At 33.2% G+C, this 22,597-nt stretch overlaps 3 protein-coding genes across 3 annotated transcripts in view; all 3 read right to left on the minus strand.

Annotated features, from left to right (window-relative positions):
- Nucleotides 1–7,010, minus strand: part of LOC129944650 (L-asparaginase) — a 42,212-nt gene extending 35,202 nt beyond the window's left edge. Inside the window, exon 1 of the mRNA XM_056054236.1 lies at nt 6,700–7,010. The gene's annotated coding sequence lies outside the window, so the exon portion shown is untranslated. The remainder of the gene's footprint in view (nt 1–6,699) is intronic.
- Nucleotides 7,011–11,751: 4,741 nt separating this feature from the next.
- Nucleotides 11,752–13,422, minus strand: LOC129944854 (uncharacterized). The gene has a single exon (XM_056054516.1). The coding sequence runs from the start codon at nt 12,982–12,984 to the stop codon at nt 11,752–11,754; it is 1,233 nt and encodes a 410-aa protein (XP_055910491.1). The 5' UTR covers nt 12,985–13,422.
- Nucleotides 13,423–18,055: 4,633 nt separating this feature from the next.
- Nucleotides 18,056–19,780, minus strand: LOC129944855 (uncharacterized). The gene has a single exon (XM_056054517.1). It carries the CDS (start codon nt 19,778–19,780, stop codon nt 18,056–18,058), a length of 1,725 nt encoding a protein of 574 aa, XP_055910492.1.
- Between the last annotated feature and the right edge of the window lie 2,817 nt (nt 19,781–22,597).

Raw genomic sequence — 22,597 nt, forward strand, 5'->3', positions numbered from 1 at the left:
TTCAAAATCAGCCCCAATGAAACACACATTATCAGTATCATTTTCGTGGTGAATTTTCTCGATAAGTTTACTCAAATGAAAATTTATTTTACTACAAGAAATATTGGAACCTAATAAAAGGTACAAAAATATGACCTCAACAACGAACATTTTTGTCTCTTTAACGTGAATGATTTTGATTAATTGACACAAATGAATTAACCAACTCAGTTTTAGGCGGGCTGTAATACATAACTTCATCAAAAACACGCAAGGATTACTGATATGATTATAAAATGTTAATATATGAATTTGTTTTCATACAAGTTAATCAATTTTTTGATTTAAAATAAACAAAATTAAAAAATATTAATATAAACAAAAGCCTAATTGGTATTGTCATAGTAGAAGGTTTGTGTGGGGAAGTATTCACTGCTTAAGTTTTCGTAGTTTAGGTGTCGTAAAAACACCTGCTTTCCATAATAATTAATTTAAAATCAAACATGAAAAACCTATTTCTGTCAAGTTAGCATTAGGTTAGGTCAGGTTAGGTTGATGCGCTTGTTTTTGAAAATTAACTCCTGGTAATGCCAGCTTGACAATCAAGTTAGCTCTACTACCAAAGCAACATATTCGATGCAACAAGTTTGAAGTTTATTGTTTTTGTTTGTAAATAATTAAAATGTCAATGTTTGGTTTTTTTATTTGTATTAAACTATATACCTCAACAAAAAATATTCAAAAATTTACAAAGGAGTGTATATACTGTATAAAATATATTGCTATGGTATATCTATGCCCTTAGGATTTTTCCTTTAGAATTTTAACAAACCTGTTAAAAAAATAAAAAACATGAAAGGTTTTCTCAATTTGTTTAAGTCGAATTTTCATTTTGGTGTTCTTTTTGAATATTTGATGTTATATTTGTGTAACTTTGTTTATGTTTTTGGACGACTCTTTTTAAACATTCAACACAAACACAACGTCTTTAATAGTCAAACAGCCAACATATTCAATGTGTGTATAGACCGAAAATAGATAGTTTTTATTGGCTTTACCAGAGGTTAATTTTTAAAAAACAATCCCAACAAAATTTACTAAAAAATCACGACGATTAGTCCTATTATAACTTTTCTTACATTTTAAAGTGGTAATGCTTATTTGACGGGCATAAACAATTTAAAATACCCCGTTAGTAAAAAGTTTTTGTTAAAGCATTTATAAAAATCTATTGTAGATTTTTCAATTTCAATTCTGTTTAGCAGCTTTAAGATTTTACTGTGAACGTACCCTAAAGTCAATTATCAAACTGTCAATGTCAAAGTTTAGTATAAACCAACGGAAGTTAAAAAATCATTCCGATAATTTGACGGCATCTAATGTATTAGCAAAATCCTTTTAAGTCAACAAAATTTCCAGTAGGAGGTTTAGTTTTGAGTAATCAACTATTTGGGCAGCTGTCCTTTTTGAAGTTGTCATCTTTTTACATTTAACAAGTGAAAATTAAGCTTTAATATAAATGCAACGGTATATGCTTCAACAAAATTCACTACAAAAATTGTAGGTCGTCATAAAGCACCTTCTCTTAATACTCGTTCAAAAATTTTAGCTTTTGAAAAAAGTTGGTGATCTGCAAAATCGAAACCATAATAAATAAATAAACTCTGGGTTTTTCGATTCCTCCTTAACCTTTGGAAATATGTATTCTAGAGACGATATCACTTTGTATTCGGCATGAAAACATAAGTTGAAGACAGTGTATCTCCACAGTGTATCTTTGCTGATTGAGTCCTTAAAATTCATCAAAATGAACTAGATTCTTAACGAAAAATCAAAAATGAAAAATCTACCACTCAAAGCTGGGAAATCACATTTCGCTTGCAAAAATTAAGGAACATTCACATATTAAGTAATATATACTTTTTGCGCTAAGTTTTCAAAAGAACATTACGCACGGTTACAAATAAAGACATACGACATACGCGTACGTTAAGCCGGCAAGTCGTTATATTTGTATCTACCAACGCGATAAAGAGTAAGAAACTGCTGTACTCAGGAAGCAACCGAAGAATCCAGCTAAATGAACTTTGGTGTACATATAACATAGTGTTTTACTATGCTATAAAGCCTTCAGTCATTATAGCAAATACCACATTCCTAGGCTACCCCATCATAATCGAAATACTATTAAATTATGTAGGTTTAATTGAATAACATAATAAAGGGTGATTTTTTTGAGGTTAGGATTTTCATGCATTAGTATTTGACAGATCACGCTGGATTTCACACATGGTGTCAAAGAGAAAGATGCTCAGTATGCTTTGACATTTCATCATGAATAGACTTACTAACGAGCAACGCTTGCAAATCATTGAATTTTATTACCAAAATCAGTGTTCGGTTCGAAATGTGTTTCGCGCTTTACGTCCGATTTATGGTCTACATAATCGACCAAGTGAGCAAACAATTAATGCGATTGTGACCAAGTTTCGCACTCAGTTTACTTTATTGGACATTAAACCAACCACACGAATGCACAGTGCGTACAGAAGAGAATATTGCGTCTGTTTCTGAGAGTGTTGCTGAAGACCGTGAAATATCGATTCGTCGCCGTTCGCAGCAATTGGGTTTGTGTTATTCGACCACATGGAAGATTTTACGCAAAGATCTTGGTGTAAAACCGTATAAAATACAGCTCGTGCAAGAACTGAAGCCGAACGATCTGCCACAACGTCGAATTTTCAGTGAATGGGCCCTAGAAAAGTTGGCAGAAAATCCGCTTTTTTATTGACAAATTTTGTTCAGCGATGAGGCTCATTTCTGGTTGAATGGCTACGTAAATAAGCAAAATTGCCGCATTTGGAGTGAAGAGCAACCAGAAGCCGTTTAAGAACTGCCCATGCATCCCGAAAAATGCACTGTTTGGTGTGGTTTGTACGCTGGTGGAATCATTGGACCGTATTTTTTCAAAGATGCTGTTGGACGCAACGTTACGGTGAATGGCGATCACTATCGTTCAATGCTAACAATCTTTTTGTTGCCAAAAATGGAAGAACTGAACTTGGTTGACATGTGGTTTCAACAAGATGGAGCTACATGCCACACAGCTCGCGATTCTATGGCCATTTTGAGGGAAAACTTCGGAGAACAATTCATCTCAAGGAATGGACCGGTAAGTTGGCCACCAAGATCATGCGATTTGACGCCTTTAGACTATTTTTTGTGGGGCTACGTCAAGTCTAAAGTCTACACAAATAAGCCAGCAACTATTCCAGCTTTGGAAGACAACATTTCCGAAGAAATTCGGGCTATTCCGGCCGAAATGCTCGAAAAAGTTACCCAAAATTGGACTTTCCGAATGGACCACCTAAGACGCAGCCGCGGTCAACATTTAAATGAAATTATCTTCAAAAAGTAAATGTCATGGACCAATCTAACGTTTCAAATAAAGAATCGATGAGATTTTGAAAATTTTATGCGTTTTTTTTTTTTAAAAAAAGTTCTCAAGCTCTTTAAAAATCACCGTTTATTAATTAACTTTCTCTGGGAATCATAATCAAAAATAAAACACATTTAAATTGAATATTATTTTTTATTTATTTGATTTAAATGATTTTATGCTCTGAATATTTAAAATATTCAAGGCCAACAGAAGAGAGGAAATATTTGTTTTGTATCAATAAAAAGAACTATTCTCTTTAATACTTTCCAAACCATGTGCTTTTTTTTTTAAGAAACAACGTTGTTGAGAAAACTGTAAACTTAAGAGGTTATCAGTTTGTTGTATTCCAAATGACTACGTAGATATTTGTAATTCATGGAATATTTCAAGAGCAAAACAATAAACATTATGAATAGTCTGAGAGGTAACGTTTAATTTGTTTTACCGAATTTTATTATTTCGCTTCACAAACAAACAGAATTAACAGATTAATAGGGCAATAATGAAAAGCTACTAGAATCTTAGATTTTGTTTATAGAGGGTAGACTTCAAAAATGAGATGGGAGATATTTAAACAAAATTAAATGTGAATTTCTCACGATATTCTGTTTAAAAACTTTTTACAAATCTATTGTTTAAAAATGGTACTTATTGCAAGACTAATAAAGAAAGACGTTAGTTGGATTAATGAATATGCCATTTAAACACAGTTTCTAATGTTCAAACACTTATGTCGATAGCGTATTTTGATTACTAGTTTTGGTTTGGTCTTTGATAGATAAATTGTTTCAAAACTATGTAACTTGATTTTAAACTTCCCACTGGGAGTTGACTTCTCATACTTAAAATTTTGACACTTATCAACGCTTCCAGATCCCTTAATTTTAAAACCGTATTTTTTAGAGAGATGTATGTAAAAGCATCAACTTCATATACAATTTATTTTGCAGTTAAAAATATTAAAAGGTGTTAAAAGGACTTTCGAAATAATTTCGTTATAGTCTCTTTTTGTTTGATAAAGCATTTTAAAAAAGTAAAAATTGGGTTAAAACCAAATATTTCAATACTATCAATTTTAACTATATTTTATTTTACTAAGTTTGACGCCGTAAGATAAGTGAATTAACTTAAAAAAGTCAATTGACACTATTCCATAAATTAAAAAACGAGATAAAATAAAATACACGACTGGAACGCACGATGTTAGAAAGATTCTATTTAAAAATAGTACCCCTGATTTAACATTTAAAAATATACAAACATAGTATTTATTTTATTTCTGACTAAATCCTTTATTTTTCAGATTTGTATTGAATTTGTTTTTTTTTAATTTTTGCTTAGAAAATATTTTTAGCATGCAGTTATTTAGAATATATTAAAATGTTAATTTATTTGATTTTCGTAAAAACAATGCAGACCCGTTTTCGAGATATCGAATATTAAAAAAAGATAATATTTTTTTTTAAATGTTGGTATGTTTTAACATAAAATGTTATTGAGACAATATAAGAGCTTTGTGCATAGCAAATAATTAAAATCCGTTCAAAGAGGATCTTAAGAAATAAAAAAATAACGGTTTTATAGGGGTACCCTTCTGGGTAAAAAAAATTCAATAAAAATCTATACGTTCGATTTTGATGAAATCCGATCTTTCGATTTTTTACCAAAAAAACGTGTATGGGGTCTAATGTTGTTTTTGATATTAAGAATAAAAAAAATAAGAAATGCCTTTCGCGAATCTGCTTGAAATTCTACTTTTAAGGTTTGAAATTGGGCTGTAGGGGCAGACCAATAAACGGAATCGAGGGATCCATTTTTTCGACTTCTTTAACATCTTTTTGTTTGATTAAAATCTACAGTTCGAATAAAGTAAATATGATTTGTCATCTAAAGTCCAGAACAGTTTCATTCTACGAAGATGTCTTTTTAGAAAAATCGAATTGACATTTGTTTTAAAACCAAAAAATAAGAACCTACCTAAATAATAAATGTCGAAAAAAGTAAGATGTTTACAAAACATTTATTTGTTATAATTTAATTTTTCGTTTTTTCAATTTACAAACAAAAACCAAATATGACATTTGGCTGTGACATAATAACTACTTAAACACTGCATTTACTATGTTTATAGTTAGAACAGAGGTTTAGTCCTAAACTAATTTTTAAATTTATTTATAAATAGCCTAAACTCTGGACTTGCTTAATAACAAGTTAGCAAGAGTTTAGCAAACATCATTTTTATAGATGTGCATTGATTATTAAAATTGACTTCATCTTACAGAAAATGCTTTTGTTAACATTTCGTAAATATATTTAAAAATATCATACTAAATTATCTTAACGTTCTGAATATCTTGAAAAATCAGCCTAGTTGTACTTAGATACTTCTGGTAAAAAATATTAATTTTAAGCGCAGCAATTAAGAGTATCATATTATTCTAGCAAAAGCAGTCATAAGTCCTTCTTTACCAAAACGTTTAAAAGTAGTTACCATAGACTTTAAATTAGTTTGAAATTAATAAAATAAAAGTTACCTCAGGAAATAGCATCATTCGTGTTTGACATATTTATGAATACAAAACTTAAATTTTCTAGCTCAAAATTTTCAAAAATTCTGAAAATGTCTACATAAAAAAGTATTAAAGTTAAAATCACAAAATAATGGTTTAGGTTTGGTTACATTGTTTTTTTCGCGAACTCACATTTTTTAGATGTATGTTGGGTGTAGAAATTTTAATATTTAAAAAAAACGCCAAACTCTTAAAACTCTATAATATTAAGATCTTAAAAATAGTCTACTTTGTGTAGGCTCATCTTAGGTTTGGTTACATTGTTTTTTTCGCGAACTCACATTTTTTAGATGTATGTTGGGTGTAGAAATTTTAATATTTAAAAAAAACGCCAAACTCTTAAAACTCTATAATATTAAGATCTTAAAAATAGTATACTTTGTGTAGGCTCATCTTAGGTTTGGTTACATTGTTTTTTTCGCGAACTCACATTTTTTAGATGTATGTTGGGTGTAGAAATTTTAATATTTAAAAAAAACGCCAAACTCTTAAAACTCTATAATATTAAGATCTTAAAAATAGTCTACTTTGTGTAGGCTCATCTTATTTGCAACACTATTCCCCAGACTATAGCATGTTTACTCACTATAAATTTCAATTATTTATATTTCATTTTGCTTTATTTAAATTTGCATCTAATAAAACTAGCTCAATCTGATGAAATAACACGAAAACAAATAAAATGCACTCTTTAGTTCAACGACTTACCTAATGACAAGTTTGTGTTGAAAGCGATGTGTAGGTATAACGAATTATAGATATCACCTTTTTTGAATAAATTTAAATATTTTTCACTTAAAACTTAAACAAAATTATAAGATAGGTATTCCTACTTTTCAAAACCAATGCACTGAAGGTATGTTTAGTTTAGAACCTTTTAAGAGCTTTTTTTGTTTAGATAGTTTTCAAATATTGCGGTCACGTCACATTGATTTAGACAAAAAAAAAAAACGAAAATAAAAATCCCAAAATCGATACAAGATGATGACAAATTCTCAAAAAGATTGAGCATCAAAGTTGCTACAGCTACTTTGGAATCGCACGAAATCGAGTGTGAGCGTTGACTGCTGGGAAATGTTTTTCTAGGTAAAGAAATTATTGCTCATTCACAACGTGGTGTGTTGTATTCTATAGTTCTATGTAGATAGATAGGTTTTTTTCATTTCAGATTCTCTTTTAGTTTGTTTTGCTTCCTTTGACTCTCTTATTGTTGATTAACAGTTCAGAGTGTTGAAACTTGATAACAACATCAGCCTAGGGGGTAGTCGGCAGTTTTCTCAGATCTATAAGAGATAAATAGGAAATGTATTTTTGGTTTTTGGTAGGTAGACATCTTCCTATCACAAGGGATGCTAAAATGAAATGGAAATTATGAATGGAAAAGAGGATTTTGTTATCCATGCTTGTTTAAAAAATAGACTTAACGTCTGTGGTGAGTTTTCAAGATAGCACAATATTTTCCTTTTTTTCTTGATTACTCGAAAACGCCCAAATTGTCATCACATTTTCAGAATATTATGTTTATCAGCGCTAGCAAGAACAGGAGTAATAATGAGAAGAGAAAATAATGTATATAAGATTGACGCTCTGCCACGCGCATTTTTTAAATAATTTAGTACTAACAAAAAAATCCATATCCTTTCAAGAAAAAATTAAAAATATCTTACAGAATAAAGGAATTCCAAATATTTCATTTTACATTTTCAAAATGCTCACTTTATTGTGACTTTATTATTTCTGGATAACGGTTTCAACTATTATATGATTATTCTAGGGAACATTCTTATTGAAAATATAATTCTAGTAACATCCACCAACTGACACGCCCTACTTCATTCAAAAATCAAATCAAATGGGGTGGCGCAACAGTCCGTTGTGAACCAGGGCCTAGTGACTTACAACTCTCAACCATTCCTGTGTGCGAGTACTGTTGTCAGGAATGGAAGGGCCCTACAATTTAAGGCCGTATCCGAACGGCTAGTTTGAGAAAGCACTTTTTCATGACAAGAATTACTCTTGAAGGATTTGTCAATTCCTCGCAAGAGGCAGTACCCGCGAAAATTATTTTTTATAAATTAAGGTGGCACAGGCAGAGATTGAACCCAAGACCCCTTGCATGACAGTCCAACGCACTTTTTTTTTTTATAATTCATTTTTATTTATTCAATCTTAAACCTATCTTAAAGCTAGACAAAAATTCATAAAACTAGCCTAATTATCCATAACTTACAACTAACTTAATGGTCCCATACGGACACTCTAAGTTAAACTATGACACTTACTACTAATGCTTTTCGGCCCTAGGATCTATTTAACTTCAATTTAAATTTTATTTATTTTGTATTTATTAGAAAATTATGAGAAAAAACTAATATCAAGGTCCTTTTTTATTTTTACTTAAAAACTACTTAAAATAAGGTCCTTAAAATAAAACTTAAAGCTAACTTAAACTACCTATTCTACCTACAAACTACTGAAAACTAGAACAACCACAGCAGCAAATCTAACGTTTTTTGTTTTTATATTTTATTGTCTTTTTTAAGTTTTTTTTTTTTAATTTTTTTTTTTTTTATTTTTTTTATATTCCATGTTTTTTTTGTTTTTTTTTTTAAATTTCAATTTTTTTTGTATTTTTTTTTGTGTGCCACCATGCCTATTCTACTTAAAACTAAACCCTAAAACTATAAAACAAGTATGTAAGCCGGCCAAGGCTTAAAACCCCATCCCGACTAATCACTATTAAGTGCCGATTGAAGCCACCAAAACTGGTTCTCCTGCTTCACCCTATCAGTTCGGTCCCGTTCGGACACCGCCCTACTGAACCGAAGGAGATCTGCTCCGCCTTGTGCCATGACGTCCCGATTGTACAGGAGTCGCCTATCCACGGTTCTTCGTCTGACGTGGTAGATTAACGGAACTGGCAATCTATCCTGTATCAGACCGCATCTATCTAAAAAGAGGAATGCCTCTGGGGGAATGAAGCCGCTCAAGCGTGCACTATCAAAATACTCGTCGTTCGGATAGAACGCCTTGAAAATTAAATTGTTGGTCGAAGACATAGCTCTTGCAATGTGACCTCGAACGAGTTTTATCACGAAATTATCAATTCTGTTGATTCGTGCCCGTTGTATAGGACCTCGTTGGAATAGTAATGTACATAAGAAGATTCGGCTGTTCGATATAAGCCGGTACAGCGTCGCTCGTAAACACTGCCGCTCGAACACCCGAAACTTCTCCATCTGGGAAAGGGCAACGTTGAACCACACAGGACAACCATACACGATCATTGGCCGTATGAGGGCCATGTAGCAAATTACCTTCACTCTGGGGTCAAGCCGACTGCTAAAAAACAGCCGTTTCGTCAGAGCGAAGGCTCCTCTGGCCCTGGTCAGAGCAGCATTTATATGTCTGTCGAAATATAAATACTGATCTAACCAGATACCGAGGTACTTCACTACACTTTTGCTCGCTAATGGCCGCCCGTGAAGATCAACGATGACCATCTTGCGCCAATTCTTGCACGTATCCCTCGTGGCCCTAGCCAACGGAGTCCGGAACAGAATTGTCTCCGACTTCTGGACATTTATTTTCAGTTTCCAGTCGTCACAATATCGCTGAATCTTGTCGAAACCACGCTGCAAGAGAATTCTAATAACCTCAACCTTTCGGGCCGTTCTGTACGCAATTAGATCGTCGGCGTACGCAATTGCCTTTGTAAGACTACCTATCAGATCGCTGGTGTAAATGCTGAAGAGAATCGGCGAATTCACCGCTCCCTGTTGAAGACCATTTTTAATTGAGAATGTTGTGGTAGAAGTTACATTGCCACTTTACACAACAAACTTTCTACCGTTAAGCATATCATAAAGTATATACAACAATGGCTTGCTTATGCCAAGCCTGCTCAGTTTTAGGTAAAGACCCTCTAACCATACGGTGTCAAAGGCCTTTTCCAAATCAACCAGGACAGCACCTGTGCATTGTTGTTTTGATTTATTCCATTGGATATCAGAAACGAGTTTAGACGCAGCATGAATTGTGTCATGACCCGCCTTGAACCCGAACTGTTTATCCGGAATTATTTTGTTGTCCGCAGCCCACTTAGTCAGAACCCTATTAATGATCTTTTCGAAAACTTTGCTGATGCTCGGAATAAGACTTACCGAAGATTTGACGGGTTGGAGTTGTCCTTTCCCTTTTTCGGGAGAGGATGAACCACAGCAGTCTTCCAATGCACAGGATAATATGCATTATTCAGTGCATTGTTGAAGAGTGTGGTGTAAATGTCAATTGCTTCCGTCGGTAAATGTCTTAGTACAACGTTGGATATACCATCGACACCTGCTGACTTTTTATTTTTTATTGAATTGAAGATGAGCTGAAGCTCAACCTTTTTCATTAACAAGGGACTTGGTCCCGTTTGCTCGGCGATTATGGCATTTGCCAAGGAATCGTCATTGAACCGCATGAAACCGCAGTTCTCAGATCGCCAATGAGTGATATCATTATGGAGGTAAAAGTGATTAAGTAGGGCTCTGTTTTCCAGGTCGTGGTTGGGTCGAATGCTAACATTCACCTTGTACACTTGCTGGAAAGCAGCTCCCACCGCCTCCACTTTTTCCTTCGGATCTTCAATTATGTAAAAGATGGCTTCCTCTGGATCTATTTGCGCTGTCCTGAGTACGTCTCTGTTCTCTTCAGTTCTTTGGAGTTTAAGACACGGAAAGTCATTATCGTTTTTTTTTCCTGAATATCTTGTTGATTTTGGGAAACATACTAGGGTCACTCGAATTAACTGACCGGATCTTGCGGTCCCAGTACTTGTAAATTGATAGCCTGTAGTTCTCCTTAATCAACAGATTGACATTTTTTATTGACGATTTCAGTGTCCTAACCTCCAAGTCGCGTGGGTCTGTAAGTCGTCTGTGCAAGTTTTTGAGTCTTGTCAGTAAGCCACTCTTGTGCCTACGTAGTGCGTCAATTGAGTCCAACGCACTTACCATCATGCTACGGCCCTACTTCATTAGAATATATTAATTAAGTAATTTACTTCTTAACGGAAACATTTTCAATAAGTTTGAGATATTTTCCAGGTTTGAGTGAAAGTAACCCCGAGTCCACCCATTATTTTCTTGTATCACTTCGTCTTGGTTTCTCCAACAGCTGTCACTTTTGATGTTGCTATTTGACAAGTAAAACTGCACTATAAAAAAAAGTTGTTTTAAAAAAGATTCTTTTGGTATTTTAAGATTGTTTTATTTGAGGCTACGTAAAACATAAGGTCTAAGGCGTTAGGTCTTAGGGCCCAAAACCAGAACCTATACCCCAAAACCAAGCAGGAGGGCAGCATGCCCCCGATACATATTTTAAGCATACCATTTCGCTTCATTTCACTTTGAAAATTGGCCATATTTTGCTTTTTGAAAGTGAAATAAAGCCAAACATATTTGTTACGCTTACTTGACATCAAAGTAAAATCTTGTGCTGGAAAACTCTATAGTAGAATGTAACCACTGCCAACTCACCGCATTTGTTTTGAGTAAGAGATCTTTGCAAGAAACTAACGTAATAAAATGAATGTGGATATTTTTATCACTGAAAAAAACTTGTTCCGAAAAAGGTGTTTGCTGACTTAACAAAAGTTTTTAATATAAAAACTAATACATATAATTGTATACATAAGATCACAACTTTATTGTCTAATACATTAAAAATCAAAAAACCTTAATATTGAATTTCATAATAATAACTTTTCAAAACTCAACAAAATCGACACATTCTTCTAGAAAAAACCGCGAACAATATTTCTCCAACAAACACTCCAATTGCAATAACATTTCCAAAACCAAAGCAAACCCAAACAAATTTAAAGTGATATAAGGTAAATGGTCTTATCGTCCCCTCAGCCAAAGCATTTTCCAAATCCGATTGAATTAAACCCTCATGAACGGCTTGAACATAGGAATTTTGTGTCCATTTATCCATCAGGCCGGTACTTAAAACATCGAATATGAAATCATTTAAAATTTCTTTAAATGGTGAGTTCGGCGAAAGAATAAATCCCAAATAATATTCCATCAAATTATCACGTATTATACGAAACTTTGGCTTAATTTGTGACTTTATTAGAAAGTTTAACTTATCCGAACCTTCGGCGTATGCGAAGCTGGTATTCCGCATTGGTTCCAATTCCCGCAAAAATACTTCTCGATTTAGTAAAACAAGTATATCCTTGAAACTCGCAGGATAAACTGCGAATTTAGAATAGAACTTCCAATCATAGTCTAGCATCGCTACAGGAAAGTTATTTTCGATAAGATCCTGCATAGATTCGTATTGATTCACTTTTATGTAGACTGTCAAAAACGACGTCATGTAGATTAGGTACAAATTCACACAAATAAATGCCAACACACGTACTTGAAGATTAAACCAATAGGCATAAGTTGTTGGCTTTTGCAACGGCGTATTGAGAAAAGTTTTGAAAATGCGACTGAAAGAATTCCAGAAATCCACAGGAACCTTGACTAGCCAATCTTTCAGCATATCGGTGGCAATTAAGTATCCTAGGGTGATTCCGAAGCATAGCCAAACCATTGGTTGAAAAGGCCTCACAAAGTACTGACTTGAGTCTACGTATACATTGACTGGCACCATTATTGCCCAACTAAGCAAGGCAATTGGATATGATTGATCCAATCCCTCAATGAACTCAAAAGTATTCATGCTTATATCAACTTGCTGCTTAAAGGTTCCATTTAACGCTTTGAAAACATGTTCAGAGTCTAAATTTTTGATATCGGCTTCGATAAAAGTTGCATTGTGTCTCTTCAGAAATTGAACAAAAAGTTGACCGGATGAGCCTCCGATATGTCTACGACAATTTCGGTCTGTGTACCAGAAAACCCTGGGAGTATCAGTTTGCACCGTGGTTCGTAAGGCAAAGCCATTTAGGTTCTTTAATGAATCGGGTAAGGGATTTTCAATCGACATTGTAAGCTTTTGAATTGGATGATCAGCAAAGGGAAGATATGCATAAGTTTTGTTAGCAGCAACTCCAAATATTCTTGTGAAACTTTCCCCCCAAAAATAGGTAAAGTATTGATGAAGTTCGGCAAGAGTGTTTCCATATATTACCACAAATTTTCGGTTCCTTATTTTATTAACGAATCTATTTAAATTAGAAACATCTCTTGAAACCTGAACCACAAGTATAATGTGTCTCTCTGGACTTCTGTAGTATTCTCTTTCATATGATAGAATTTCCAAAGGTTCTTCTACAGGTTTCAGGAAGAATTCTCTTAAAGATGTACTTTCGAATCCTACCAAGCAAATTGTCGCTGAATTGAATTCTTTGTGAAGGCGACGAATGATTACATTTAAATGAGATATTTGCAAATTAACTATAGTTACACAAAACACTGAAAACAAGACGACTTTATTCAACAACATTATAAGAACATATATTCGAAACATATATTATTTTTTATCAAAAGTCCTCGCAGTGAGAAATGTGGATTTAAGCTTTTGCTTTTATTATGCATTAAATGTAATTAGACAGTAATTAGAAAATGACATAAGTTTAATCTTACACTCTGTGTAATTTGAAAGCTTACGAAAAACTTTTTTGTATGGAGCTTCGTCTTTAGTAAAGTAAATAATTTGTTTATAGATTAAATTGAGATACAAAACTTGTATCTTTTAAAACAAATTGAAGGAGCAATTGTTATTCAAATGTCGAAGCCGTATTAAATGATTTAGTTCAGCTCTAACGTTAAACTTTTTGTTCCGAAGTTGATAACACGTTGGTAAATTTTAATTTTAATTATTCCCACACTAAGTTCACCGACATGTAGATAAAAGATTAACTACACAAAAACTAATTTTTAATCGGTGACCACTCTACACGAACAAGATCTGTTTCTTACTGAAATCCAACTTTGACAGAAGAAAATTACATTGCAATTTCAAATGTTATTAATTCTGACAGTTTATAAATTGCGAAGCATAATATTTTCCCTCAAAAAGTAAGAATTGTCATTTTGTGCGATCCCTAAGCTTCCTGAAAAATGACACTAGCAGCTATAAAGTTTGACAACCTGAAATTTACATGAGGATATTGATTAAAGAAGTTATTTAGATAAAAGTATTCCCTAATCAAGGAATACAGGGTGTAATTTTGAAAAAATTATTAAATTAATAACTGCTATTAGGTAAAACTGTTTTTATGATTGATTTAAAACCGAGAACATGTTAGATTATGGATTTATTATAATGACATTTCAAATGTTTTCAAATTGAAATACTACATGCAAACGTTTGTTAAAAAGGGATACAATGTTGTGCGTCCAACGTATAACTTAGGATAGAATAACGTGTGGAAATAAAAAAAATTAATGTGATTGAACATTAAATGTCACTTAAGTTGAAAAGATGTAAAAAAGGGTTTAAAACATTTAAATTTAATTTTGTATATCAAAGTATAAATAATATTAAGTTATATCATATATGTATGAGCAATTATATATTTGAGGAAGGCTCTAAGTGGTTGTGATTTCTCGAAAATTAAACGCTGTATTCTTCAAAATCCGGAGCCGATGGAAAATAAAGTCTTTACGCATTTAAAGAGAGCTCACTGGAGAAAAATTTGACCAATTTAAATATCCGGTACAATATAATCCTCGATAACAAAAAAAAACTTCCACAGGTCGGCGGCGGATGTCCTGGCCTTATTTTGAACAAATGTGGGTAATTTATCAAAATGAAGTTAATGTTAGCAATGCACCTACAGTGAACTCTCCGAAATATTCGTCGCTGTGTGCTTCCTCGAATTGCACTTCTTCCACCTCAAAAACTACAAGTCATCGATCAAAATAATTTGCTCCTCAAGAGAATAGAAGGTTGAAATCGAACTTGGCCTTTTAAATGAGCTCAAAGATTTGCGGGTTCTGAAGTAAAACAAACTTTAATTTGGGATTGTGAAACACCATGAAGGAAAGGAAAATAAAACTCGTAAGAACATACATATATAATTTGTTGTTGTCCGTTTGCTTTTAGTACTCGTAGCTTGATGGGTTCAATCCCTGTTTGTGCCACCTAACTTTTTTCACGGATACTGCCTTTTGCGAGGAATTGACAAATCCTCCAAGAGTAGTTCTTGTCATAAAAAAGTGCTTTCTCAAATTATCCGTTCGAATTCGGCATATAAACTGTAGGTCCCCTCCATTCCTGACAACATTACTCGCACACAGGAATGGTTAAGAGTTGTAAGTCTCTAGGCAATGGTTCTTCATTATGTCCATTTGCTCTGTTTATTTTCACGATCTGTCACTTCTTGACAGGTTTGGATGCTCGTTTTTTAATAAGAGGCAATTAGCAGTTTACTAATTAGCAAAATGAAAGCAAAGGTGTAAAATGTTGGATTCCTTGTATATTGAAACTTTATTTTAGACGTTTTTCATTTTTAGTTCATAGCAGAGCTTGAACTGCCAAACAGAATATTATGTTTCTTTTTTTTTTTTTTTTTTTTTTTTTTTTATAATATGCAGGCACTCAAGGGGTTATTAGTACCCTTTATATGTTTATATTTAAACACAGTGCGAGCGTTAGGAAAATAGGGAAGGATTTAAGAGGAGATACCGGTGCACATTGGTCTTAAAGTTCTGAACATCAAAATGGGAGGGAAAAACAGAGTTGGCCAAAGCATTCCACATTCTCGATGTGCGATTTAAGAAAGAATCTCTGTACTTAACAGTACGCCCGAAATTGAGCTCAAGGGTAAACTGATGAGCATTCCTAGAAGTGCGAGTATTACGGCTGAATTGTTTAAGGGGTGGAATGCAACTGGCTAATTCGACAGAACATTGTTTGTAAAAATATCTATAAAATAACGAAAGGCATGAAACATTGCGACGGTGTTCCAGCGATGTAAATGTTTCGATTATAGTTCTGTCGCCTATCATTTTTAAAGCCCTTTTTTGAATTCTATCCAAGAGATTTAAATTTGTTTTGGGGGCACCTGCCCAGATATGAGAATTATATTCAAGCTTTGGACGGATAAAAGCTTTGTAGATTATAGCCAGATCAGAAGGGGTGAAAAATTTCTTGCATCTTCGGAGAAATCCTAAGCATCTGGCAGCATTTTTGGCGATATCGAATATGTGATCATTCCATAAGAGGTGATCTGTGATATTCATACATATATTCATTTATCTTTGAACTTCTGAGCTTCAAATTTGTGTTTCTTTTTTCGTTCTGATTGTGTTCTGAGCTTGTTAAGAGCGTTCTCTATGAGCTCAGAATAAAATAACTGAGCCTCTCAGACAGAAATCAATGCTGAACACAAGCATTTGACAGGTGAAATTGAAGAACAAAATTGAAGCACTTAAAACGGCACAAGAAAATAATCCGGGCTGTTAAGATAGACTTCTCTATTAAAAAAGACTTATTTTCAGCTCCATAATTATATACATACATAAATAGCGTGTATTTCTCTACATAAGGTATCAAAAACATCTGGATTTATTCGAAAATTGTGTCTAAAAGTTCTGACCGAAAACCTTGGAACAACATTTTCAGCATATTTGTCATTGTTAACAATATGTACAGTTTCAGAATCTTTATTATCACTTTCTTCACAAATCAAATCGAATTAGTTATAATTAGTTTTTCCACTTTAATTTAAGCTTCAAATCTTATTTCTTGTTTCTGAAGAAAATGGCCAATAAATTGAAATGTCAAATAGTGACAGCCAGAGTGTTCGGATTTGTTTCAAGAATAATTCTGAACGCTCGGACTCTGTTCAGAGCTCTATTCTGAGTTAAAAAAGAAAAACGCCTTTTAATGAATTGTTATTTTTCAAATGTTTGGTAATAAGTGCGTTATTTATAAGGCGCTGAAGCCTGGACCCTGTCAAAGAAAGATAAGAGGGCTAGGATGCTTCGAGAGAAAAATGCTTCAGATGATTTTTGGTCCCGTATGCATAGATGGAGAATGGAGGAGAAGATATTAGGACGAGCTGAACGGGCTGTACTGCGACACTGACCTAGTTAACAGAATTAAAGTCCAACGGCATAGATGGCTAGGTCACGTAGAGCGAATGGACATCAACTCTACAGCCCGGAAGGTCTTCGAATTCAATCCCGATGGACGGCGCAGTAGAGGAAGACCACGACTCTGGTGGTGCACCCAGGTGGGTGAAGACCTCAACCAACTTGGCGTGCAAAACTGGAGGCAGCTAGCTAGGGACAGAGCTGGCTGGAGACGCACGTTGGGTGAGGCCCAGGTCCACCCGGACTGTAGCGCCACCTTATGTAAGTATTTTAAAAAAAAAAATTGAGAAGAAGTTTCTTCTCCTAGCACAGCTGCTTCTTTCTTGGATTTTAATGTTTCGATTCGAATCATTTCCAGAATTGTCATCATTTTCTTACTCGATGTCGGAAGAAACCTCAGTTAAATAAATGAATGTGGTTGTGCAGAATTCAACTAGCTACCACAATTTCATTGGCCAGCATAGGACTTGCAACATCCAAATACTCCAAACTTTGTAACCAAAAGTTCACTCTAAGTTATTCTGGCACTGTTAAGTCGTGTTTTAAGGTTAATTTGCTTCTCGACAAGGTGTCCATTGTTGAGGAAATGTGTTATTCAATTTTAACAAGCTTTGTAGTACAAGTTAGCATCCTCAATTCTAGCTGAATTTTGACTACGTAGTAACTGGCCTTATGAATGCGCCTAAAGACATCTGTTCAAAATTTCAACTTTTACAACTTTGGTGCCAAGCCAATAAAAAATGTCAATATGTAAAAAAAATTTCAGAATTTAAAACAGTCTTTAGAAAATGATGGCCCATTACTCCATAGTTTTGTGTTAGTTCCATGCCCCAAAAAAGAAAATCAAATTTATAAAAACATTTTTTTTTATAAATAATAATTGAAGTGACCTATAATTTATGCCTACTCCAATCGGCTTCAAAATAAGGAACAGCAATAACAGAAGATAAACATTTTTTATTATATATTTAAAAATAAACAAAGTATGTAATTATCAAATTATTTCCACATTATTAGAAACGGAAAATTGTATTAAAAAAGCATTCTGTAATTCTGTCTAGATGATTTTTTAGAAACCGTCCAATCGAAATTTCCAAAAGAAATACTCCAATTGCATTTACAATTCCAATTACAAAACAAGTCCAAGCAAATTTAAAATGATATAAACCAAGTGGTCTTGATTGCTCAATCGAACCCATTTCAAGATCTGGATTTATTAAACCTTCACTGAGGGCCTGGACGACGGCATTTCGTTTCCATTTGTCTAACAAGCCCGTACTCAGAACATCGAATATAAAATTATTTAGAATCTCACGAAAAGGTGAATTCTTTGAAAGAATAAATACCAAGTAGAATGTTTGTAAGCTATCACCAATAATCCGAAATTTTGGTTGAAGTCGGGAGTTCAATAAAAAGTTCAACTTATCTGAACCATCGGCATAGGCAAAATTGGTATTTTTCATTGATTTCAATTCTCGCAGAAATATTTCTCGATTTTGGAGAACTATAATTTTCTCAAAACCTTCTGGATGATGAACAAGGCCAGCGGAGGATTCCCAATCAAAGTCAATCATTTTAACGGGCACATTGTTGTCAATCAAATCCTGAATTGTTTCATATTGCTTGATTTTAATGTTGACTGTCAGAAATGATGTCATAAATATGAGGTAAAAATTCACCGAAATAAAAGCCAAAAAATGCACTTGAATGTCAAATCTGTAAGCATTAATTGTTGGCCTTTGAGGGGGCCTATTTAGGAAAATCAAGAAAATTCGACTGAAAGAATTCCATATATCAACTGGAGCGTCGATTAACCTATCCTTCAGCATATCAGTTACAATCAGAAAGATTAGCGTGAGTCCAAAACAGAGCCAAACTATTGATTGAAACGGTTTCAAAAAATACTGACTTGAATCCACGTAGCCATTGAGTGGCACCATTATTCCCCATTTTATTAATTTTATAGGATATGACTGGTCAAGACCTTTCAGAGAGTCAAAGGTGTTCATGCTAATGTCAATTTGCTTGCTAAAATTTCCTCGTAAAGCAGCAAAAACAGGTTGATTATTTATATTTTTAATGGCTGCTTCGACAAAAGTTGCATTGTGTCTCTTTAGAAAACCTACAAAAAGTTGCCCAGATGAGCCTCCAATATGTCGTTGTCCATTTTCACCAGTATACCAGAAAACTCTTGGAGGATCCGCTTGTACAGTTGTCCGAAGTGCAAATCCGTTCAAGTCCTTAAGTGAATCGGGTAAGGCATTTTCATTGGGTGAGAACAACTCTTGAACTGGATTATCAGCAAAGGGAAGATAAGCATATGTTTTGTTGGAAGCAACTCCAAATATCCTTGTAAAATGTTTCTCCCAAAAGAAGAAAAAATATTGATGAAGTTCTGCAAGAGTGTTTCCATAAATTACCACAAATTTTCGATTTCTTATTTTATTCACGAAGCTATGAAATTTTTGGAAATCTAATGACACTTGAACCACAAGTATAATACTTTTCTCTGGGTTTTTATAGTTAACGGTTGGTATAGGAGATGTAAGAATTTCCAGAGGCACTTCGAATGGTCTCATGAAGAAATTTGTCAAAAATACTTTTTCAAATCCGACTAAACTAACTGTTGGTGTTTTAAATTCCTTATGAATTCGATAAATTATTTCGCTTAAATGGCAAGTTTCAGCACTAATAATTAGACTTAGTATTGAAAATAGAATGACCTTAGGCAACGACATGTTTTTTGCTAGTAAAATTTTTGTTTCCTTTTGCATAGCATTGAAACAAAGTTAATATATCAAGTTCACCCATAAATGACTCTGCATATTTTGATTTTATTGCGAAAGCTTACACCTCGTTTCATTTTATTTAAGTCACAAAATAAAAATTAAATTTTATTTTAAGATTTGAAAATTCTTCAACGAAAAATTGTACTTTTAGTTTTGTTCATTTTGAAACGTTTGTATTATAAAGCATTTAGTTGCTACCCATAAAGGTTTTCTTTCATTAAGGTTTAAAGGAACCGCAAATGGTGTTCTAATTGAAAATACAATGAGTGAAAACCTTGTAACCTGACGGCGCGGTTTGATTGAAGTGAATTTCAAGTACATACATATTATATCTTCCTGCATTCATCTTGTAAGGTTTTTTTTTGAGAACTTCGTAATTGTACTTAATTAAGTAGAGTTGAGTGTTTATTCTTATATTAAATCAATTTAAGTTGAATAAATACATTTTTCCTACATGCAACCAGTTATTGACCAAGAAGTTAACAACCCTACTTACGTTTAAGACAAAACTTAAATCAGTGTTAGTGCATAGGAAAATCATTACATTTTAGTTGAAAGGCTTTTCTAAAAGTTCAGTTGTGGATACATTAATTATTGTATATTTAAGGAACGTTTACGAAAGACTTGAATTTTCTATTGAGTTGATCGAAACAAAATTGCAATTTTATTGCTGAAAAAAATGAGTCGAGGATTTGTTAGATATGATGTCCCGTGACATCACTCTCAAAAGCTTCAATAATGACATTTGAAAAGGTTGGTTTTTGCCTCATTAACTTACTCTGTCTGTATTTTTATATCAGAGATATCAACCATACAATTTTTCTTGAACGTGGTTCTCAAATTCGGGGTTGTGTATTTTTGACAACTTTACGAATTCCATCCTTAAGGTCTAATATCGATTTTGAAGTATTAGAAGAGAAGTTATCTTTCAAGTGGCCTTAATGAAAAATGTCTAAAGTTGTTAAATCACATGATCCCGGTATAATCAATAGCGATCAAATCTTTAAAGAAATATGATATAAAACTTCTGTTTTGCCTTATATCACTGATGTATTAAAATAAACGTCAATATCAGTATCTTCTAAAACGGTCCATTCGTGAAACTACCGGCGCAGTTCAAAAATCGCAAAAAAAAAAATGATTGACACCCCGAAGGTGGACAGAATTTTCACCAATAATTTTTTTATTTTTCAAGCCACACATTGGATAATTCTGCTTATTAATGTACATGTAGTTTTAAATTGGCTCATCACTGAATACGATTTTTCGTTGAAAATCCGGATTATTGTGCTGTATTTCAAGGACTCAATTTTCGGAAATACCATCTTACTGATAATCGTCACGACCGGTTTAAGTTCTTGTGTTAACTGAATGTAGACGGCCTTAAAAATTAGATTTAGGTCTCTGCGGAAAATAGGCTGCTATTGCGGAATGCTATTTCAAAAGATCGACAAACCTAGTTTTTACTAACTTTGTTCCAACAGGTCGAATGTTTTCAAATCTGTTCACTTAAGCCGTTCAAGAAAATGCATATTGTTTCAGTTGATGCCGCTTTGTACCTTATTTACTTAAAAAAGGGAACTGCGTCCCTGAGAATTAATGCAATATTGCATTGCTATTTCCATTAGTACTTGAAACTAAATTAATCACTGTCTTATGCAGTAATAATGCAAAGTAATATTTACTTATGACATTTCAATTTGTATTCTTAAGATATATACACATAAACATGTATTTCTTAACATTGGAGAAAAGAAATTACAGAACACAGAAGTCAAATTACGAAAAACGTGATAATACCATTTTATATTAAATTTTTAAAACGTTTGACTGTTATTTGTTGAAATGTTATTGTTTTTAACTTCGTATTGAAACTTATTTTAATCTATCAGATTTGTCGTTTGAAAATTGAATTTGAAATGAACATTTTTATATTTCTCTCCGTTTAAGACCTGAGAACCTTCATTCATATTTTTTAAATCGACTTATCGTACACATGAATTATAAATTTTCGTAATGAATTTTCTCCAAGGACATGTATGAAGAGTGTAAAACTTTGTAACTATTTTAAATGACTTTTAAACACATTTTTATTTTAATCAAGTAAAAATTACAATTTAAGCCATTAAACAGTAAATTTATATAAAAAACAAAGCAACTTTAAATAGTTTAACACCTCACACATAATCGGACACTTAATATTTTGTATTTAATTGCGTATCCTTTCGATTTAATCGCTTTCTCAAGGCGTATAGGTTTTCAAAAGACAAGTTTTTACCATACTTCAGGGCTTATTTTTTGCCATTCCTCTTAAAAGCCCGTTTTAAGGTCCTCAATGTTTCTAAAGTTCTCTTGAGCAAGTCGACGGCCCGCAGTTCATTCATTATATCCTCGATTTAATTAGTAATTTTACTTTTTATTTATGTGTTTTAAGCACCTTCGAGAAGTTATACAATAACCACGACCTTGGTGTACAAAATGTGTGCTTTGGGAATTGTCTTGATAGAAGATGAAGTAAGCTTGTACTCCGAGTTAAGGACGCTGGTCCACAATGTTATTTCAAAATATTGATTTTAGCAATTTCATACATTTTACCCTCTACAAAAAAATTCCTATCAACTGAACCTGCAACACATCTTCAAATCTTGACCAACAACTATGTTTCACCGGACCCCGAATATGCTTATGACAATGTTCTTCATATACTTTTTGCCAATTATACATTCTGAACCTATAAGGTTAAATTTGCTTCCGTTCCTTAACAAA

Source organism: Eupeodes corollae, chromosome 2 (assembly GCF_945859685.1).
Source record: "Eupeodes corollae chromosome 2, idEupCoro1.1, whole genome shotgun sequence".
Taxonomy (NCBI): Eukaryota; Metazoa; Arthropoda; class Insecta; order Diptera; family Syrphidae; genus Eupeodes; species Eupeodes corollae.